Genomic DNA, 16,855 nt, shown 5'->3' on the forward strand with positions numbered 1-16,855 from the left:
GCATGAAGGGCTTTTTCTAGAGAATCGATGGTTCGATTAAGAAAAACCTACTGTGGGTGTAGAGTGAAAGCCTACATCATAGTGTGAAAGGTAGTTCATATCGTGTAATAAATCGCAAAAACTCGGAAAATTTGTTATTTATTATTGCGATCGTGACAATGCTGAAGCATTAAAGTTTCACTAGGGAACTATTTTGTAATGAAGGTCAATTTAGAAACGTAGTGGGAAACTGCTGCTTTAGCGGTTGGCAGTTTTAATTATTACCACCGCCTTCTCAATCATGAATGTGGTTGCCTGCACTGCCTGCAGAATCGCACCTTCGGTTTCGTCGATATTCTCGATTTATTCATCCATGTGACGTCGATTATCGATATATCTTGAAATTTGAATACAAGCGGCTCGACTAAATGGGTGAGATCGTGAGAATTTTATGTTATTAAAGTGTAAGCTATTGAACACTTATTCGTTTTGTTAGTGGTGAAGTACTTTTTTTCGATTGTTATCTTTCCAGCATATTAAGAGTTTCGAAGGTTTTCAGATTGTTGATCCTGTTCTTTTTATTACTTTCCAGTCTTCGTGATGGCTTGTCACTTTAAAATATTATCTTTGTTCGTAATTTCGATTCAATGATCAATAACCTAATTGCGTTACCAAAGGAAGGCTGATATCTATCCACAGGCCTACCTACCTGCCGACCAAAATAGGTACCAGTATGCAAAGCATACCAAAAGCGTGAACTAACGAAACCTAACCTAACCTGTCACTGATACTCGACCTTGCGAAGACTCGCTCTCTATCCATCTATGTATGTACCTAAAAGCTTAGCTACATGCAAGGGATTTGAATCCGCCTCTCCACCGGTCACCACGTTCAGAGCAACTTTCCGCACTTATTCTGGTGCGAAATTTGCGTCTCCGCTCAATTGCCTTTTGTTTATGATATATATATATATATATATATATATATATATATATATATATATATATATATGACTCGACTAGAAGCCAAGTACACAAATACATCCTAACTTTATTTGGTACTACGGTAACGCAATTGTGAACAAATATGAAGAGACCTCGGGAAATCAGGAATTAGGTGTTTATTCTCTAACATTTCACTCCACTGTTTATCTTCATTTTCAATTCTGAAATATTCTTCCAATTTTACTTTCTTTGTATTTTGAATTTTTAATGTTGCTACTTCAAAGTATATTGCAGAGATCATCATCATCATAATCATAATAAAGCAAGCAATCAGTGATATAAGCTCCATGGCCTGAGAGCCTACCGATCCTATAATGCATAGTAAGTGTAGAAGTATCTTTAGAGGTCGACCTTGTCTTCTTTCATAGGTAACAATGATTATCAGAGGAGAAAAATTCTCTCCGGTGTCGGGGATCGAACCCGGGTCCTTGGTTCTATGTGCCAAGTGCTCTAACCACTGAGCTACGCCGAAGTTCAATCCACACTAGAGGAGAGGAAATCGATCCGGTGCTGTGGATTGAACTTTGGCGTAGTTCAATGGTTAGAGCACTTGGTACGGTACGTAGAACCAAGGACCCGGGTTCGATCCCTGGCGTCTAGTAGACCATAGCTTACATGACAATACTTAAATTAATAGACCATCTAGTACAGAGAGATCAGATGAGGTGTGGACAGGACTGACTGGGTTTTCACTGTGCACTGCTGATGCACTCGTGGTGGGGAATGGACGGTGTGAAGTCACGGTGATACAACCATACAAGTTTCTGTAACTAATTTAAAAAGTGTCTTACTTACCAACTTTATTGATGGAAGTGCTGAAAATGGCCGCCTCCATTGTCCACACATTTTTGGCATCTCTTTGTGAAATGACGTCTGAGAAAAATATTAAATGTGAGTCTATTAGGCCGTCATGAATATTATTCAGCATCCACTCATAAAATGCGTGCCTAAGTGCAGGATCACCCAATTGAATAGCATGTGTCTTATAGTCCATTTGGCCAGTTGATAGATTTTGCCATGACCCAGTAATAATAGGAGAAGAACCACACGATGCTTCAAAACTATGACAACCAGAAGAACAGCTATAAGATTTTTTTTACAGAAATTAGAAGTCATTGCAAAGGTGAGCTGAGTCCATAAACTCACCAAATATAGTATAGTTATTTTATACGGCTGCAACTTTAACAATTTAGTAGCTTTTTGCACAGAACCATAAGAAATTCGTACTTGTTGTGAAAGGTGCCTAAGTGATTTTCTAGGAGACTGATCCAGTCGATGATCATTGTCATCTAATGTTTCTTCTGTGAGAACATTATGCTGGCTGTTTTGTTTCTTAGACTGTATACTTCCTGTTGTCTGAAATTTATTATAAAGATTATGAATTGTTGTACATGATGGAATTTTTACACCTGGGAATCATGTTTCAAAACTGCCTTTGTACTTTGCTGGCAGACTGGGTTAACAAATAAATGTTAAATGTTACATTTCGGCGTTTGCAGCCGCCCTGCACGTTCGTCTGTCTCAAAGGACCCATGCTCACACAAACGCCGACAAATGGCTCCAAATGTTGTGTGATGTGGGTGGTGCTGTCTGTCAGGGTACGTGGCTCGGTACATTCGTGCTGCCTCTCGACCGTTTCCACCTGCTTGACCATACATGAACACCATCTCGGTTTGTTCCTGGAATAAATACCAGACCATTATGCTTCTACATTGCTTAAATCACACTATCTGCAACACACAAAACGCACACTGCAAGTTATGAGAGAATGTCGTCAGTGCCAGTACCATGGAAACTATGTATTTCTGGACACAAGGTGATACGAACTTTTGTGCTCCATTTTCAGTCAGGAATCACCCCCTGAAGTTTGTCGGTGGACTTAAAACTCACTCTGTATATATGTATATATATATATATATATATATATATATATATATATATATATATATATATATACTTACAAATGGCTTTTAAGGAACCCGAAGGTTCACTGCCACCCTCATATAAGTCCGCCATCGGTCCCTGTCCTGAGCAAGATTAATCCAGTCTCTACCATCATACCCCATCCCCCTCAAATCCATTTTTATATTATCTTCCCATCTACATCTCGTCCTCTCCAAAGGTCTTTTTCCCTCCGGCCTTCCAACTAACACTATATATATATATATATATATATATATATATATATATATATCTACATACACCGTATATACATACACAGTCATATATATGAAGCAAGGGTAAACGCAAGACATTCCACATTAATACTGTAACTTTAATTCAAAACAAGAATGTAACTTTTATTGTTACGACAATAATCACTTTCTATAATTGAATGTAAACACTCCCGTCCACAATGGGATTTCCACTGCACACAGTAACACAGTATTCGTTATTGCACTCCACAGACGACAATGACAATTTACTTGGATTATTGGGAACAACAATGTACTGCTGATTTTAACTAATGTTCACAAAGCACTATTTACAAATCAGAACTGTCAGTTTTCAGTTCACAGTTCGTTTGCCTTGGCTAGTTCTTCTAGCTCAGTCACTCGAGTTCACAGTATCTCGAACCCCAGACCTTCAGAGACAATCCACTGAACTTCGAACTCAGGTCCCCCAACTGCGGTCCACTGCACTCAAACTCAGGACTTCCGGCTCCCACAGTTACGGACACAACTCAAGTCGAACTCCGGTCTCGAAGCTGGCTTCACTTCTACACAAGACTGCCTTGCTGTCCAAAACTAGCAACGACTGCAGCTAACTAACTGCTGCTCAAGTTCACTCGCGTGTCGTATTTATAACTAAACCATAGTTTCCAGAAAGTACGATGCTGGAAATTTCTACAGATGCCCAGAAGAAGGCGCCTCTCGATTTCTCTGGATTTCTCCCCTCAGTCGCAGGCGCATTACTTCCCCCTCTCTGCCACGGTCACCGTCTCTCCTCTCCTCTCTACGCCACAGCACATGCCCCAGGAAGCAGATGCGCATGCAACTTCACTTGCTGCGCCGAGCCACCGCCAACCTTGCCCTCCTTCTGCCGGTCGCAAGATCGTATCCCGGCTGTCACAATACTATCCACAGTGTACTAATTATGACGCATCACACATCAGTTTAGGAGTTTCATTGAGCTTGTTCGATGGTGGACTGTGAGAATGTTGCTAGTGACAAACAGTCAGGAATTACTTTTCAATGATAAAAATTATTTTATACAACCAATTGTATATATACATAGCAAATACATGTGCATGCATGCGTGTGTGTATGTGCACTTGTTAATGTCTCCCTTTGTTTTTGGGAGATACTGAACACTTTTTTTAGTATGCTTAAGTAATTGATGCTTATTGCACACACACATGCACACACTGTTTTTCCTAACTCACAACAAAGTTTTTTAAACAAATAAAATACTTTATACAGTATTTTCTCCTGCCTGACAACAGAAAAATTCTTCTTCTTACTTGTACCTTCGAAAGAGACATGTTTGTCATGCACCAATGATACCATGTTGATCTTCATTTACAGGGTTGTCAAGAATATTGACAACAATTGATTGGATTATGCTTACATCATCCTAATTATGGTCGCGAAATATGGTGGCTTATTTGAGCCATGTTTGCCCATGTGTGTCATATATAGTCATGTAAATGTTCGTATTGTTGCATTGTGCTGTATGATAGATCTGTTGTTAATTCATGACATGAAGAAGCAGCATAAGGGACTGCCAAGCTAAAGAAACTGTCTTTAATAGCATGTTTTTTAAAACCATCAGCAGTATTTGAAAGTGAATTAAAGCCTGAATTGTTGAAATTTAGTCGTATTTGATTGTATTAATGTTTGCAGATGGATAAGCAGGAATACGAGCAGCAAATACATGAATTGCGTAATCAGCTCAAAGTGTCGGAGTTAATTCACAAGGAATTTGTTGAAGATGTAGCGGTACTGCAAAAGGAGTGTGACCGTTTGAAAGATTCCAGAGCAGCAGATGTGCAGAATGTAAAAAGAGAGTTTGCACTGTCTCTGAAGGAACTATCTGCCAAGGTAAGTACTAGCTAAGTATAAGGGCATGAAATTTTTAAATCAGGTTTTATTGAAGCTACTTTATATTCATTTCAAAAGAATTCAAGGAACCCTCCTGTAGTACAACATTCTATTTTTCTTTCTTTCACTTTAAATATGGCACTACTATCTAGAGCTAGAAAGATTAAGTTTACAGTTGTCATAGTTCAAGCCTTTATTCTCATAATGCATCTCCTACAAAATCATTTTCATTTCCTGTATATTAAAATTACTCTAACATTCAATAACTCTATGTATTCTGCCATGTTAAAATCACGAGTATAGTCTGGATCAGCTTACTTAATACCCTAAGGGTAAAACCATTTTTCCACCATTACTACGTATGCTAGTGGATTATGCTGATTTTTTAGTTTGAAGGTTGAATTTTCTTTTGCCAACTTCATTTCGAATTTCGATACTGAGAAATACTACAACTAGTAGTGATTTTCCAACTGTTATGTTGGCAGCAGGAACAGCTGTTGTCGGTAGTGCAAATTCTGAAAATTCAAATTGTTCTAGATTTCTGAGTCGATTACTGGAAGCTAGTGAAATTCGGACATACTAATAATTAATTAATATCAGTATCGTATTAGTATATAATAGTTATTGTATATGTTGCGTTGTGGTTACAATTCCAGATTATAGTCAGATAAGTGTAAATAAATACGACATATAGTGTGATACATGCACTTGGGTGATTGGTAGAAAATGCACACAGAGACAGTAATTATAACTGGAATAGCAAAATTATTAGAAGTAGGTATTCTTAAGCATACATTTCAAAGTGGCATTCGGTTTTCGGAGTTTGTACTAATCATTTCACGTGATCAAACAAAATATATTTTTAGGTTAGGTCTCCTGAATCGTAAACTGTTTAGTCAAAGCAATGAATTTCATGTTGTCAGACAAAATATATTTTAATATTAGATCAGATTAAATTACTAATTTCCAACATACCGTGCGTGAAATCCAGGAGGAAAATATAGAGCTACTCTTTCATAAATTATTGAACCATTTAGAAAACACCTCCCAACATAAAAACGTGATGTAGTTAGTAAGTAAATAAGCAAGACATTGTCATTGTTAATAGATTATTATTATTATTATTATTATTATTATTATTATTATTATTATTACTATTGTACATGACATTGTGATTTTACCCTCTTTGGTGATATCTTTTATTAGTTGCCAACACTGAAGAGATGGCCAAATTAGCCTTTTAGGAACTACTCTTATGTGATTCTCACTATAATCTTTACTTTTTAACTTCGCTCTAGAATATGCCATTAGGAAATTTCAGGATAACTAAGATGGTTTGAAATTGAATAGGTTGCATCAGCTTCTTGTCTATGTGGATGACGTGAATATGTTGGGAGAAAATCCACGAACGATTAGGGAAAACACGGAAATTTTACGATGAAAGAGTAATGGAACGGAGAAAAATTCTCTCCATTCCATCACTCTTTCATCGTATGATGACGCAGAATATCTGCATGGAAATATCATATGTACTTCGGTACATTAAAATTATATATATATATATATATATATACGGAAATTTTAGTTGAAGCAAGTAAAGCAATAGGTTTGGAAGTAAATCCTGAAAAGACAATGTATATGATTATATCTCGTGACTAGAATACTGTACAAAATGGAAATATAAAAATTGGAGATTTATCCTTCAAAGAGGTGAAAAAATTTAAATATCTTGGAGTAACAGTAACAAATATAAATGACACTCGGAAGGAAATTAAATGCAGAATATATATGTGAAATGCCTGTTATTATTCGGTTGAGAAACTATTGTCATCTAGTCTGCTGTCAAAAAATCTAAAAGTTAGAATTTATAAAACCGTTATATTACCGGTTCTGTATGATTGTGAAACTTGGAGTCTCACTTGAGAGGGGAACATAGATTAAGGATGTTAGGAAAATATTTGGAGCACACATTGTATTCTTCACCTGATATAATTAGGAATATTAAATCGAGACTTTGAGATGGACAGGGCATGTAGCACATATGGGCGAATCCAGAAATGCATATAGAGTGTTAGTTGGGAGGCCGGAGGGAAAAAGACCTTTGGGAAGGCTTATACATAGATTGAAGGATAATGTTAAAATGGATTTGAGGGAGGTGTGATATGATGATAGAGACTGGATTAATCTTGCACAGGACAGGAACCGATGTAAATTATTATTTGTCGATAAAATTATCTCCTTTGCAATAAATACTTTGATTCTCAATCATTGATTATCTCTGTGTGCCCCTTAAGCCGAAATACGCCGAAACTGTAAATCACTCTACTATCTTTGGCATTTCCCTTATTTGGTGAAATGTTAGCAGGGAAAATGAAAATACATTGAGAAAATCCTTATCTGAAACACAGTTTTTGTATTTGACTTAGACTTGCTGGGATTTGAATACAGATGTCTGGTGTAAAAAGTGTTTTTTTTAGCCTTTCAGTTGATGGTGTTTTTATGTTGGTAGATATAAATTTTCTTGTTTGTTATCTTATTACTTGAATAATTTAGCTTGAGGTAAAATTATTTCAGTAGATTTGTATTGATATTTACACATAATTGTTCTATTTTAACAGAATGAGTTGCTGGAACAAGAGTTTGCTTCTCAAGAAGAGAAGCATAGAACTGAAATCATGGAACTGAAACTAAAAATGAACAGTCTTCAAGAAAAATTGGAACAAGTGCCTGACACAGAGCCTGTGAAGCAGTTAGAGGTGGTTATATATAACTTTATTATTATTTGTAACCATAACTGAGTTAATAAGTTACATCTAGTATAGAAACGAAAGAGAAATTAAAAAATAATTATATAAATACTAACCATAACAGTGCGCTTTGCTGCATGTCTTGTTATAAATAAATATTATTGACTTAAATCTGTTATATTTCCAAATACAGCTTTGTTATTATTAATGAATAGGCGTAATTAGTTTATTGTAAGTTATAAGTCGTTTGCTCCTGAATTATTTTCAAAGTTTTGTTTAGAAGTATGAATGTAACTGTTATTACCATGCAATACACTCTGGAGTTGTTCAATTAATTCTACTTTTAAGCTTGGTATTACGTTAGATCTAACAGTGTCTGAAACAGAATACAGTAAATCCTGTTCAAAGCGGAAGTGACATGGTTCTGTTTTTTTTTCCGTTGTGGACAGGTTTCCATATTATTCAGATGTGAAATTAAAATGGAATATTTTATCATTCGTATACATGAAAAACATAATGGCATGCCGCAAACTGCAAGAAGTACAAAATATTCCGTTTAACACTACTCACATTAAATTAGCTTTCTGCCGCTTATTCTGTTGGTGAATCATCTTGATTAATCTCATTTTCTGTATAAATATCGTAACTCACTAAAGTTTACTAATCTTATTCAATTTAATATCTAACACTATACTATAATACTGTACTTTATATCATTGCACATTGTTAATTAATTGGACTAGGAGCCATCCATTAGATGCCTTGAATTCTGGTTTATCTAATTTCTTTGCCAGTTCAATGGCTTGCTTTGCAGAATGGATCCAGAAATTGACATGTTCTTTGAAAGGTCATGAAGATCCCACTCCCACAACAGCTCATTTATTTTCACATAATTAGTTGGTTTCTGGTTTCTTTTATGTCACCAATATTGGCCGCAAGCCACTCACTCATTATGATCTTTATTTTTTAAAGTGTCACACCTGAATTTTCCACAACAGAACTTCAATATTAATTCACATACACTTCGTTTCTAATTTTCCTTTAACTCGATAATCTTTACTTCATCACTTAATGTTAATAACACATTTTATGCAACTTCTTTTTACCAGGAAATCACTACATTTCTGCTCTATCTAGCTACGACAGTACACGGGTGTGAAGCATTGAAAATCTTTGAAGGGTTAACAGGGTAATACAGTTTATTACTGACAGGCCAACACACCCTCTAAAATTTTGCAAAGAAAACTTGTTTTTATCTTAGTGACCTACATATTTCATATATTCCTTAAAATTACACGCTGTTTCGAAATATAGTTTACATTAAAGCAGTATGCCCAAAATATTATTTCCGTTTTGAACAGTAGCAGGCAGTTTCCGTTTCCATGTTGGACAGTTTTCGTTTTATTCAGAAAAAATTACACATAATACATACGAATTTCGATGGGACCAATAAATTGTTCCGAAATAGGATTCCGGATTGTTTAGGTTCCGATTTGAACAGGCTTCACTGTATGTTTGTAAGAACTGAGGATTGTTCTCTCAGCTGGAAGAAGGCTTTGTCACCAAACGGCACCACTTGGAATAAGGTGTTGCACTGTCGTATATTATTTAAAACATGTGTTGATAATGGATGTAGCGGATGTACTACTATCACTAAGTTTTTAAATGGTTGTGAGGGATCTTGAATCTCAGAATTAACGTTTCCAGCAGCACAATGTAATCTGTTTGGTCCATTACTCCATTTTTGCATTTTATTTTATCCGTTTTACCTATTTGAATATCATTAAAATGACCATAATCGATATTTAGATCGTAATGGAATGCTAACTTACATATTAACTCTGGACTATGCTGTCTAGTTCTAGCATTACACTCTCGTTATTTGTTAATTCTCTGAGAACGTTCAGCACTGTTTTCTCTTTTTCGACCCTGATAAGTTCGAACTCTCTTATTGGCATGTCAATCAAAGCATTTGATGCTAGTTTCTCTTGCCCGAACCACTAAAATGTTTGTGTAGTTATTTCAAAAAACGATTCTTCTGTTCTTCTTCACTCTTATTAAGTCTCCGAATTTTGTTTTGCTTTCAGACAGAAGTGTTTCGGTATAACTGAGACTTTTATTTTGGCATTTTCAAATACGGCACAGGCCTGCCTGTCGAATCTTAATGTATTTTTTTTTATCCAATGCCACCAGGTTGTCTTTTCGACATTTCTGGTCTTCTCTCCTGGCCGTGGCTTAATTGTAACCCACTTCTGAGGTTGGGGCGCCTGGAAGGCGGAGTTACATTACCCCGATGATGTGATAGTATGATTATGATAATGTATTGACAGGAGAGGTCTTAAATCTAAACTTAACCTAAATTCCAGACCATGGACGAACACAGGAATAATCCCCTTTAAGAAAAAATTCCTGTGCTCTAACCGGGAATCGAACCCGGGACCTCATGAGCTATAGCCAGAAGCTCTGACCACTAGACCATGAGGCTGGCCAAACCTTAATGTATAAAATCTTTTCTCACAGAACACTACCCGAAATTATTAATGTCGAATTTATACACATCCATTAAATGAACAAAACACAAATCGAATTCAAAACACCACATGCAGTACTGCTCCTCTAACAGGCAGCAGAGCCTGAGTGCTGTCTGCCATGATTCTCGATAGAGCAAGGCACAATTGCGTGGTGTCATCTACAGAACGTTCATTTACATAATATAAGTCAACTGGCATGAAGGCCTAGCAACCCACGGCAAACCATCTCCCGAAGGTTCAACAGTCCATTTCAGTTAATCTGTTAGAGTGGCTGTGTTGACATTAGATTGTGTGTTATTCTTCTGATTGTGTTAGTGAAGTGTTTAGATTAACTCGTTCACATAGCATCACAGAAATTTAAAATTTACATTAGTGCAAAGGATTTTCATGGTAGAGACTTATTGGAAAAGAGTGATTGTGGAAAGGTAAAAAAATGATTTGCAAGAAGATTTTCTAATGTTACTGTTCCACATGTCAACACTATATGCAACCTCGTTAAACATTTAGAGTAACTGGGTCAGTATTGAATAAAAGCAACAAAAGACCACGTTGTGTACTTACTAAGGAAAAACTGGATGAAATATGAGAAATATTTCAGTCATCTCGTGCAAAAAAAGTCTCTAAAACCATAGCATATGGAAGCCATTAAAATTCTTAAATCCTTAAAAGATATCAGATGTGTTGCAGCAGAAGGTCATCATTTCCAACAGTAAGTTCAGTAATAATAAAACTGTCGAGTGTAAGTGAGATGGTTTGCCGTATGTTGCATGGCCTTCGTGCCAGTCATGCGTCGCCCGATCGATCTACATTATTTAAGCGAATGCTGTCTAGTATCTAGAACCTTCAAAATGGGACACATTATTTATTAATGTCCAACCTACATAACAAAATAAGGTGAAACTTCGATATCCTCTTACACCACAATGTACTTAAATCAATGAAAATAACCTCAGAATTGTAACAATAGACACAATGTGATCACTGAGAATGTTATATACGTAATAGGTAATAGTTCTGTAAAGTTCACAACACTTCATATTGATTAATTAGCAAAGCAACATCTTTAGCACGATTTGTGGTTTGTAGGCCACCCCAAACCTCGAAATCCACCCCTCTGAGTGCTAGATCTTATATACTCAGTCTGTTATGGCCTAATTTTATGAGTAAAAACAATTAACAATAGGTATCTCAGCCATAACGTCATACAATACCAGATGGAACTATAAAATAATTACATAATTAAAATAATCGGTCCAGGTAGCATCCGTTTTTGGTGCAAGAATAATTCGTTTAACATGTTTCTAAATTACTCTTGAATACATTCCTTAACAAACCATTCCAGACGAATGTGAATATAGTGTGGATTGTGTACGAAGGTAATTTTTTGTGTTGGCATCATTGTGCATCTTTGTTTATGTAAATAAAAACACGTTAAAGCTAACATGGTAACATGGTTTTGGTTGTCTGTAGTTGAGTTTCTGAGATTTCCGAAAAGTCTAACAACCAGTTAAAAAAAAAAAAAAGGAGGACAAGCCGGACAACACCAGGTGATTTCAGCTAGTATAATATATACAATGAAAATATATGCCATCTGCCGGCGTCTCTGTTCGACCTAACAGTAGATGAACACACAGTGAAACTCTCGTGATATGAGATTGTTGCAACCCATACTTCTATTTCAGGCAACTAAGATCATCATTAGAGACAGACAAATTATGAAATTTCATATTCATAGTTCAGTGACTCAGTCTGAGTTGTATTCAAGTGAGATAGCTTGTGTTTGGCCGAAATAGGGTTGATTAATGTTATTAAGAATCAGTGGCGGCCGGTGAGACATTCTGGTGGTGGTGCCAAAAATGTAAAAAGGTGATAATCACAGCTCATGTTTACATTATGTTAAATAAAACAAATTAATTAAGCGAGCTGTTTTACCAGGTGTGCAGTTAATAATGCACCTAGTACAGTATATGAAACCAAAAACAGCAATAAACGCTTTTCTAACTTAAAAATATGCTTATATAAAATTTATCATTTGAATGTTAAGAGAGGATTTTAACTAATCACTAACATTTTTAAATTCCAAGCAATGTACTCACCAAAGTGCCAATCCAACGCCGAGAGATAGACATCTGCATCTGGATTAAAAAGAACGGTACTGGAAATCCATTCGTCGTTCCTTTTTGTTGGCAAACAAGTCTATCACTTTTGCATTGAAACCTTCAATCTTGCATACGAAAGATTTTTCGCACGATAACATTCCTAAAGCACTCAATCTTTCTTCCTTCATAGTGTTTCTAAGAAATGTTTTTATTCTTTTCAGCATAGAAAAGCATCGCTCAGCTTCAGAAGTGGAGATGGGCATTGTAATTAACAATTTCAAAATTTTGATTGTCTCCTCGAAAGTATCACATAGTTCATCTTCTAGAATTAAGGAAAGAAATGGAACTGCTCCAGAAACTGCTCTTAATTCAGGCCTACCATAGAAAACTTCTAGCTCGCCCTTCAACTTTCGTTTGTCCAGAAATGAATAAACTTCTGTCATTTCATCAAGATATTTATCCGGAAAACTTCTAATGTATTTATCAAAACTTTTAACCTCAAACAAGTTGGTAGCAGTGAGGTGTCCCGTGAACCGAAATCGGGTTTTTATCTCAGAAAGGATAGCATCACATACTTCCAAGGCATCTCTTTTTCTGAAGTCATCATCAGTTCGCGATCTCTTAGCAGGCACTACTTCGTCACACTCATTGAAAATTGCACCAATGTCGTCTCTGATTCTCTTCAAAATTCTGAATATCTTGTTTTACTTTAATTGGCTCAGCGATTTTCTTTTGTAATTGATTAAAAATTATGTCGACATGAGGCATTATCTTATTGAAAAATGTCAACCAGAAAACAAAATCTTTATCTTGAAGTCTTTGTTTGTAGGAACCTGCTTTTTCAATAGTAGATGACGACTTTATGTTTTCATTATTTTCAATAGTTTGCATCACTTTAATAAGGTCTTCTCTGTTCTCAAAAAGATCTTTGACTACACGTTAATGGTAATTCCATCTAGTGGGTGATACTCGGGGCAAACTTTTCTCTATGATTTCTCGCATTACTTTTGATCTTTGTGGTGAATTCGAAAAAAAAGAACAAATTCCTGAGAGATGTGCAAAAAAGATGCGAGCCTTACGATTAACAGAGGCAGCTGTGGACATAATGAGATTTAGTTGGTGCGCATAGCAATGGATGTAATTTGCATTCGGGTACTTGTCTTTAATCAACTTTTGTACTCCATTTAACCCTCCGCTCATGACATTTGCTCCGTCGTAACTATGAGCAATAAGTTTTCCTGGATTGTCACCAACTAAGGTCTCGAGTTCTTTTAAAATGCAGTCTGCAATAGCATTCGCATTTTGAGCTTCTGGGTTAATAAAGTTCCAAAATCTTTCCACTGGCTTCCCATTGATAACATATCGTAAGACAATTACCAATTGAAATTCACAAGATACATCGGTGGTTTCATCAGCTATTACAGCTACATAGTTGGCACTTTTTATTTCTTTGCGAACTTCTTCATGATATATCTGCAACATACATTCGAGAAGTTCATTTTGTATAGTCTTGGAAAGGCCTTTAAAGACTGAAGACTGAGATAGATGAACTTTCAGATCTTTATCCAATTCAGCGCTGAACTGAATTAATTCACGAAACACTCCTTTATTTTCGGATGTTTCTGTTTCATCATGTCCTCTGAGCGCCAACTCCAGCGCACCACAAAACCGAATACAGTTTATAATTAAATTTAGAATATATCTATTCTTATCCACTTGTTTATTGTGGTTGATTATTGTTTGCCTATAGTGCGTATCCAGCTTACTCTGAATATTGGTTTTCCCCAAAAATGAAAGACTTAAAACATTGTCCATGTGACGTTTAGATGACTCGTGCACTTTCATTTTAGACCATATGTGCCCTATATCAGTAATTCCGGTCTTACACCAACTTACATCTCCACCGAACAACACACATGCAAAGCAAAAGAAAGCATTTTTCTCTTCGCAGCCACAAATCCATTTGTTCTTGTAATAAATATCAGGATTGAACTTGCGGCATCGACTTTTTGTTTGTTGATGAAGATTCAGATTTGGAAGCGGTCTACCCAAATTCTTTATTGCAATTTTTTCTGCAAGCGTCCTACTACTAAATGGAGTTTGCAACAATTCACTTATTTTATTCATCTCTCCACTTTTTCCACACCAAACTCACGTATTACTTACACCACAATCACTATAATTAACCAACACATAGGTAGCAGTCTGTTGTACTTTATTTATAGACGTCCTATTCGGTAATGATACCGAATTCTAATGTCTTTGTTAAGTCATATTCCAGAAAATCGTTACAATAACAATTCCGCAACTAACAACAAAATTTGCAAATACAGATAAATGCAAAATTTTCACAGTATGGTTAAGTCAAAATATAAATAACTTTTAGAACTAGTAAAGTTACTGGCAAAAACACACGAAATGAACGGTGATACAGACAATAAATGAAAACGTTTACACTTCACTTAAACAGACAGATGAATCCAAGGCAGCAGCTTGAATAACACATGTTCATGTCCTGCACAAATCTCATATATCGTTAACAAAAGCATCAATACTAGCAACAGTGTAACGATATTTAGTTACCGCGATATAAAACAAATATCACACAAAATTAACAAATAGTGTTACATAATATGAGAAAATACGTAGTTGTCTTTCTAAAAATAACCATGACTGACTTTCTCTGCATTCGATACAGTTAAACGAATAATAATTTGTACTTTCAAATCCAAGTTGTGTGCATTAGTTTTGAATTGGTAACATTGCATTAAGATTTGGCGCCAAACTTTTCGTGTAAGTCTGCTCTTGAAACGACGATTTCCTGCCAAACTTTTCCAACAAACCCTGCCATCTATGGGAATTTCTGCATTACTGTGCTCTAGCGGGCGGAATTTTAACTACTGAGTCAAATTGAACTCGGCTCTGTCTCCGCCATAAGAACCGCATATGAACTAAACCAGTAGCCTTTTGTATAGTGTTATATGGGCTTACCCGGTGCCACAGAGAACTGGCTCCAACGTTCGAAAAAACACTGCAAGAGTGCGTCCCGATCTGTGCGCGCGCTCGTTCAAATGAAATAGGAATAAAATACGTAGAAATAAATTATTACAACTGTTTTTTAGGGTATTATTTTTTGTTTCTTTCATTGGTGGTGCCATGGCACACTGGCACTGCCCCAAAAGCCGCCCCTGTTAAGAATGAAAACATCTCTTTGCATGTTATGTTGTAAGATGTACATTTTCCAACACAGTGGTGGTGGATGGTTTTTTTGTTATTCAATCTGCCAAACTCAGTTTGCAGTGACAGAGGTTCATGTTAAATAACCACATGAACAGTGAAGTTATTTTATTCAAACTACAATATAAGAGCGAGAAATACACTAAAACTTCATATATATGTTTTTGTGGGGGTGTAAAGAAAAAACTCATAAGTGAGAAAAACGTGTAATTGAAATTCTATTTAATAGCATCTGAAATAGCATTTGAAGACTATATGAAGAGAACAAGTTATATCAATTCAGTAAAATTTTCCCAAGAGAAATTAGTAACTTAACAGTTAAGCCATCTTTGAGGCTATAATATAGTACTATACTGAAATTTATAACACATATTCTTGAAGAATGTAAGATTATTTGTAGGAAATCTTAGCTGCTTAGAGTCAAAGTTGGTCGATATATTTACATTTCAGACTCTAATCCGGAAAATTTTACTTTGACTTATCTTGTTCTTCCTGTGTGATCGTCATTTAATAGCATGTGATTATTTTACAAAAAAAGTAAGTTATTTTGGCTACTTGCTCCTAAGGAATAAGCCATGCCTTCAAATTGTGATAACTCTTATGTAATTTATTCAGTATTCAGTTACATCATGGTGTGTTATGAAATGTTCTCTGTTTCTGAAGCAGTAACAGCGTCATTCAAGGACACAATGTTGTTGGAGACAAGCATGGACAGCTTCGAATTTCCACGAATTTCAAAGTGGGCTGCATCTTAAGAATGAACATGTGGTGTGATTTCGCATTCTTACATTTTTGTGGCAAATGTAATTTTTGAGCAAAATTGATTTAGAAAGTATAAATTAAATTTAATATCTCCTGGGGATTAATATACGATCATATAAGTGTAAAAAACATATAAACGAAAAACGTGTAACCAAGGTAAATTAAAATAGAAAATATAGGAATTTTGCCAGAACTTCAGAACAAATTGTACAGGTATGAAAAACATACAAGGTGATTCACGAGGATTTGCCGTCCTTCATGGAGCTTATTTCTGAATACAATTTGAGCAAAAAATGTCATATAAACATAGTTCCTATTCTCAATATTTTCAGAGTTACACTAATTTAAAGTTGTTTGTAAAATACGTTTTTTCTTTAGTTTGAAGGTAAAAGAATAATACAAATAGAGAATGAACCATTCAAAAGTATCATTTCTTTAATTGGCAAATATTAT

The 16,855-nt window shown here is 35.6% G+C and overlaps 1 protein-coding gene across 3 annotated transcripts in view; it reads left to right on the forward strand.

Moving 5' to 3' along the window:
- The first annotated feature begins 106 nt into the window (after positions 1–106).
- The window catches only part of LOC138701394 (protein Spindly-like), a 40,734-nt gene continuing 23,985 nt past the window's right edge, over positions 107–16,855 (forward strand). The window contains exons 1-3 of one of the 3 annotated variants that reach the window (XM_069828246.1): positions 107–443; positions 4,829–5,026; positions 7,645–7,782. In XM_069828246.1, the coding sequence (XP_069684347.1) occupies positions 4,829–5,026; positions 7,645–7,782 (336 nt within the window). In that variant the 5' untranslated portion in view covers positions 107–443. Of the gene's footprint in view, positions 444–1,705; positions 2,107–4,828; positions 5,027–5,547; positions 5,801–7,644; positions 7,783–16,855 lie in introns of those variants that run through there. The other 2 variants (XM_069828245.1, XM_069828247.1) reach the window with 2 other exon arrangements.

The sequence above is a fragment of the Periplaneta americana genome, chromosome 6, assembly GCF_040183065.1.
Source record: "Periplaneta americana isolate PAMFEO1 chromosome 6, P.americana_PAMFEO1_priV1, whole genome shotgun sequence".
Lineage (NCBI taxonomy): Eukaryota > Metazoa > Arthropoda > Insecta > Blattodea > Blattidae > Periplaneta > Periplaneta americana.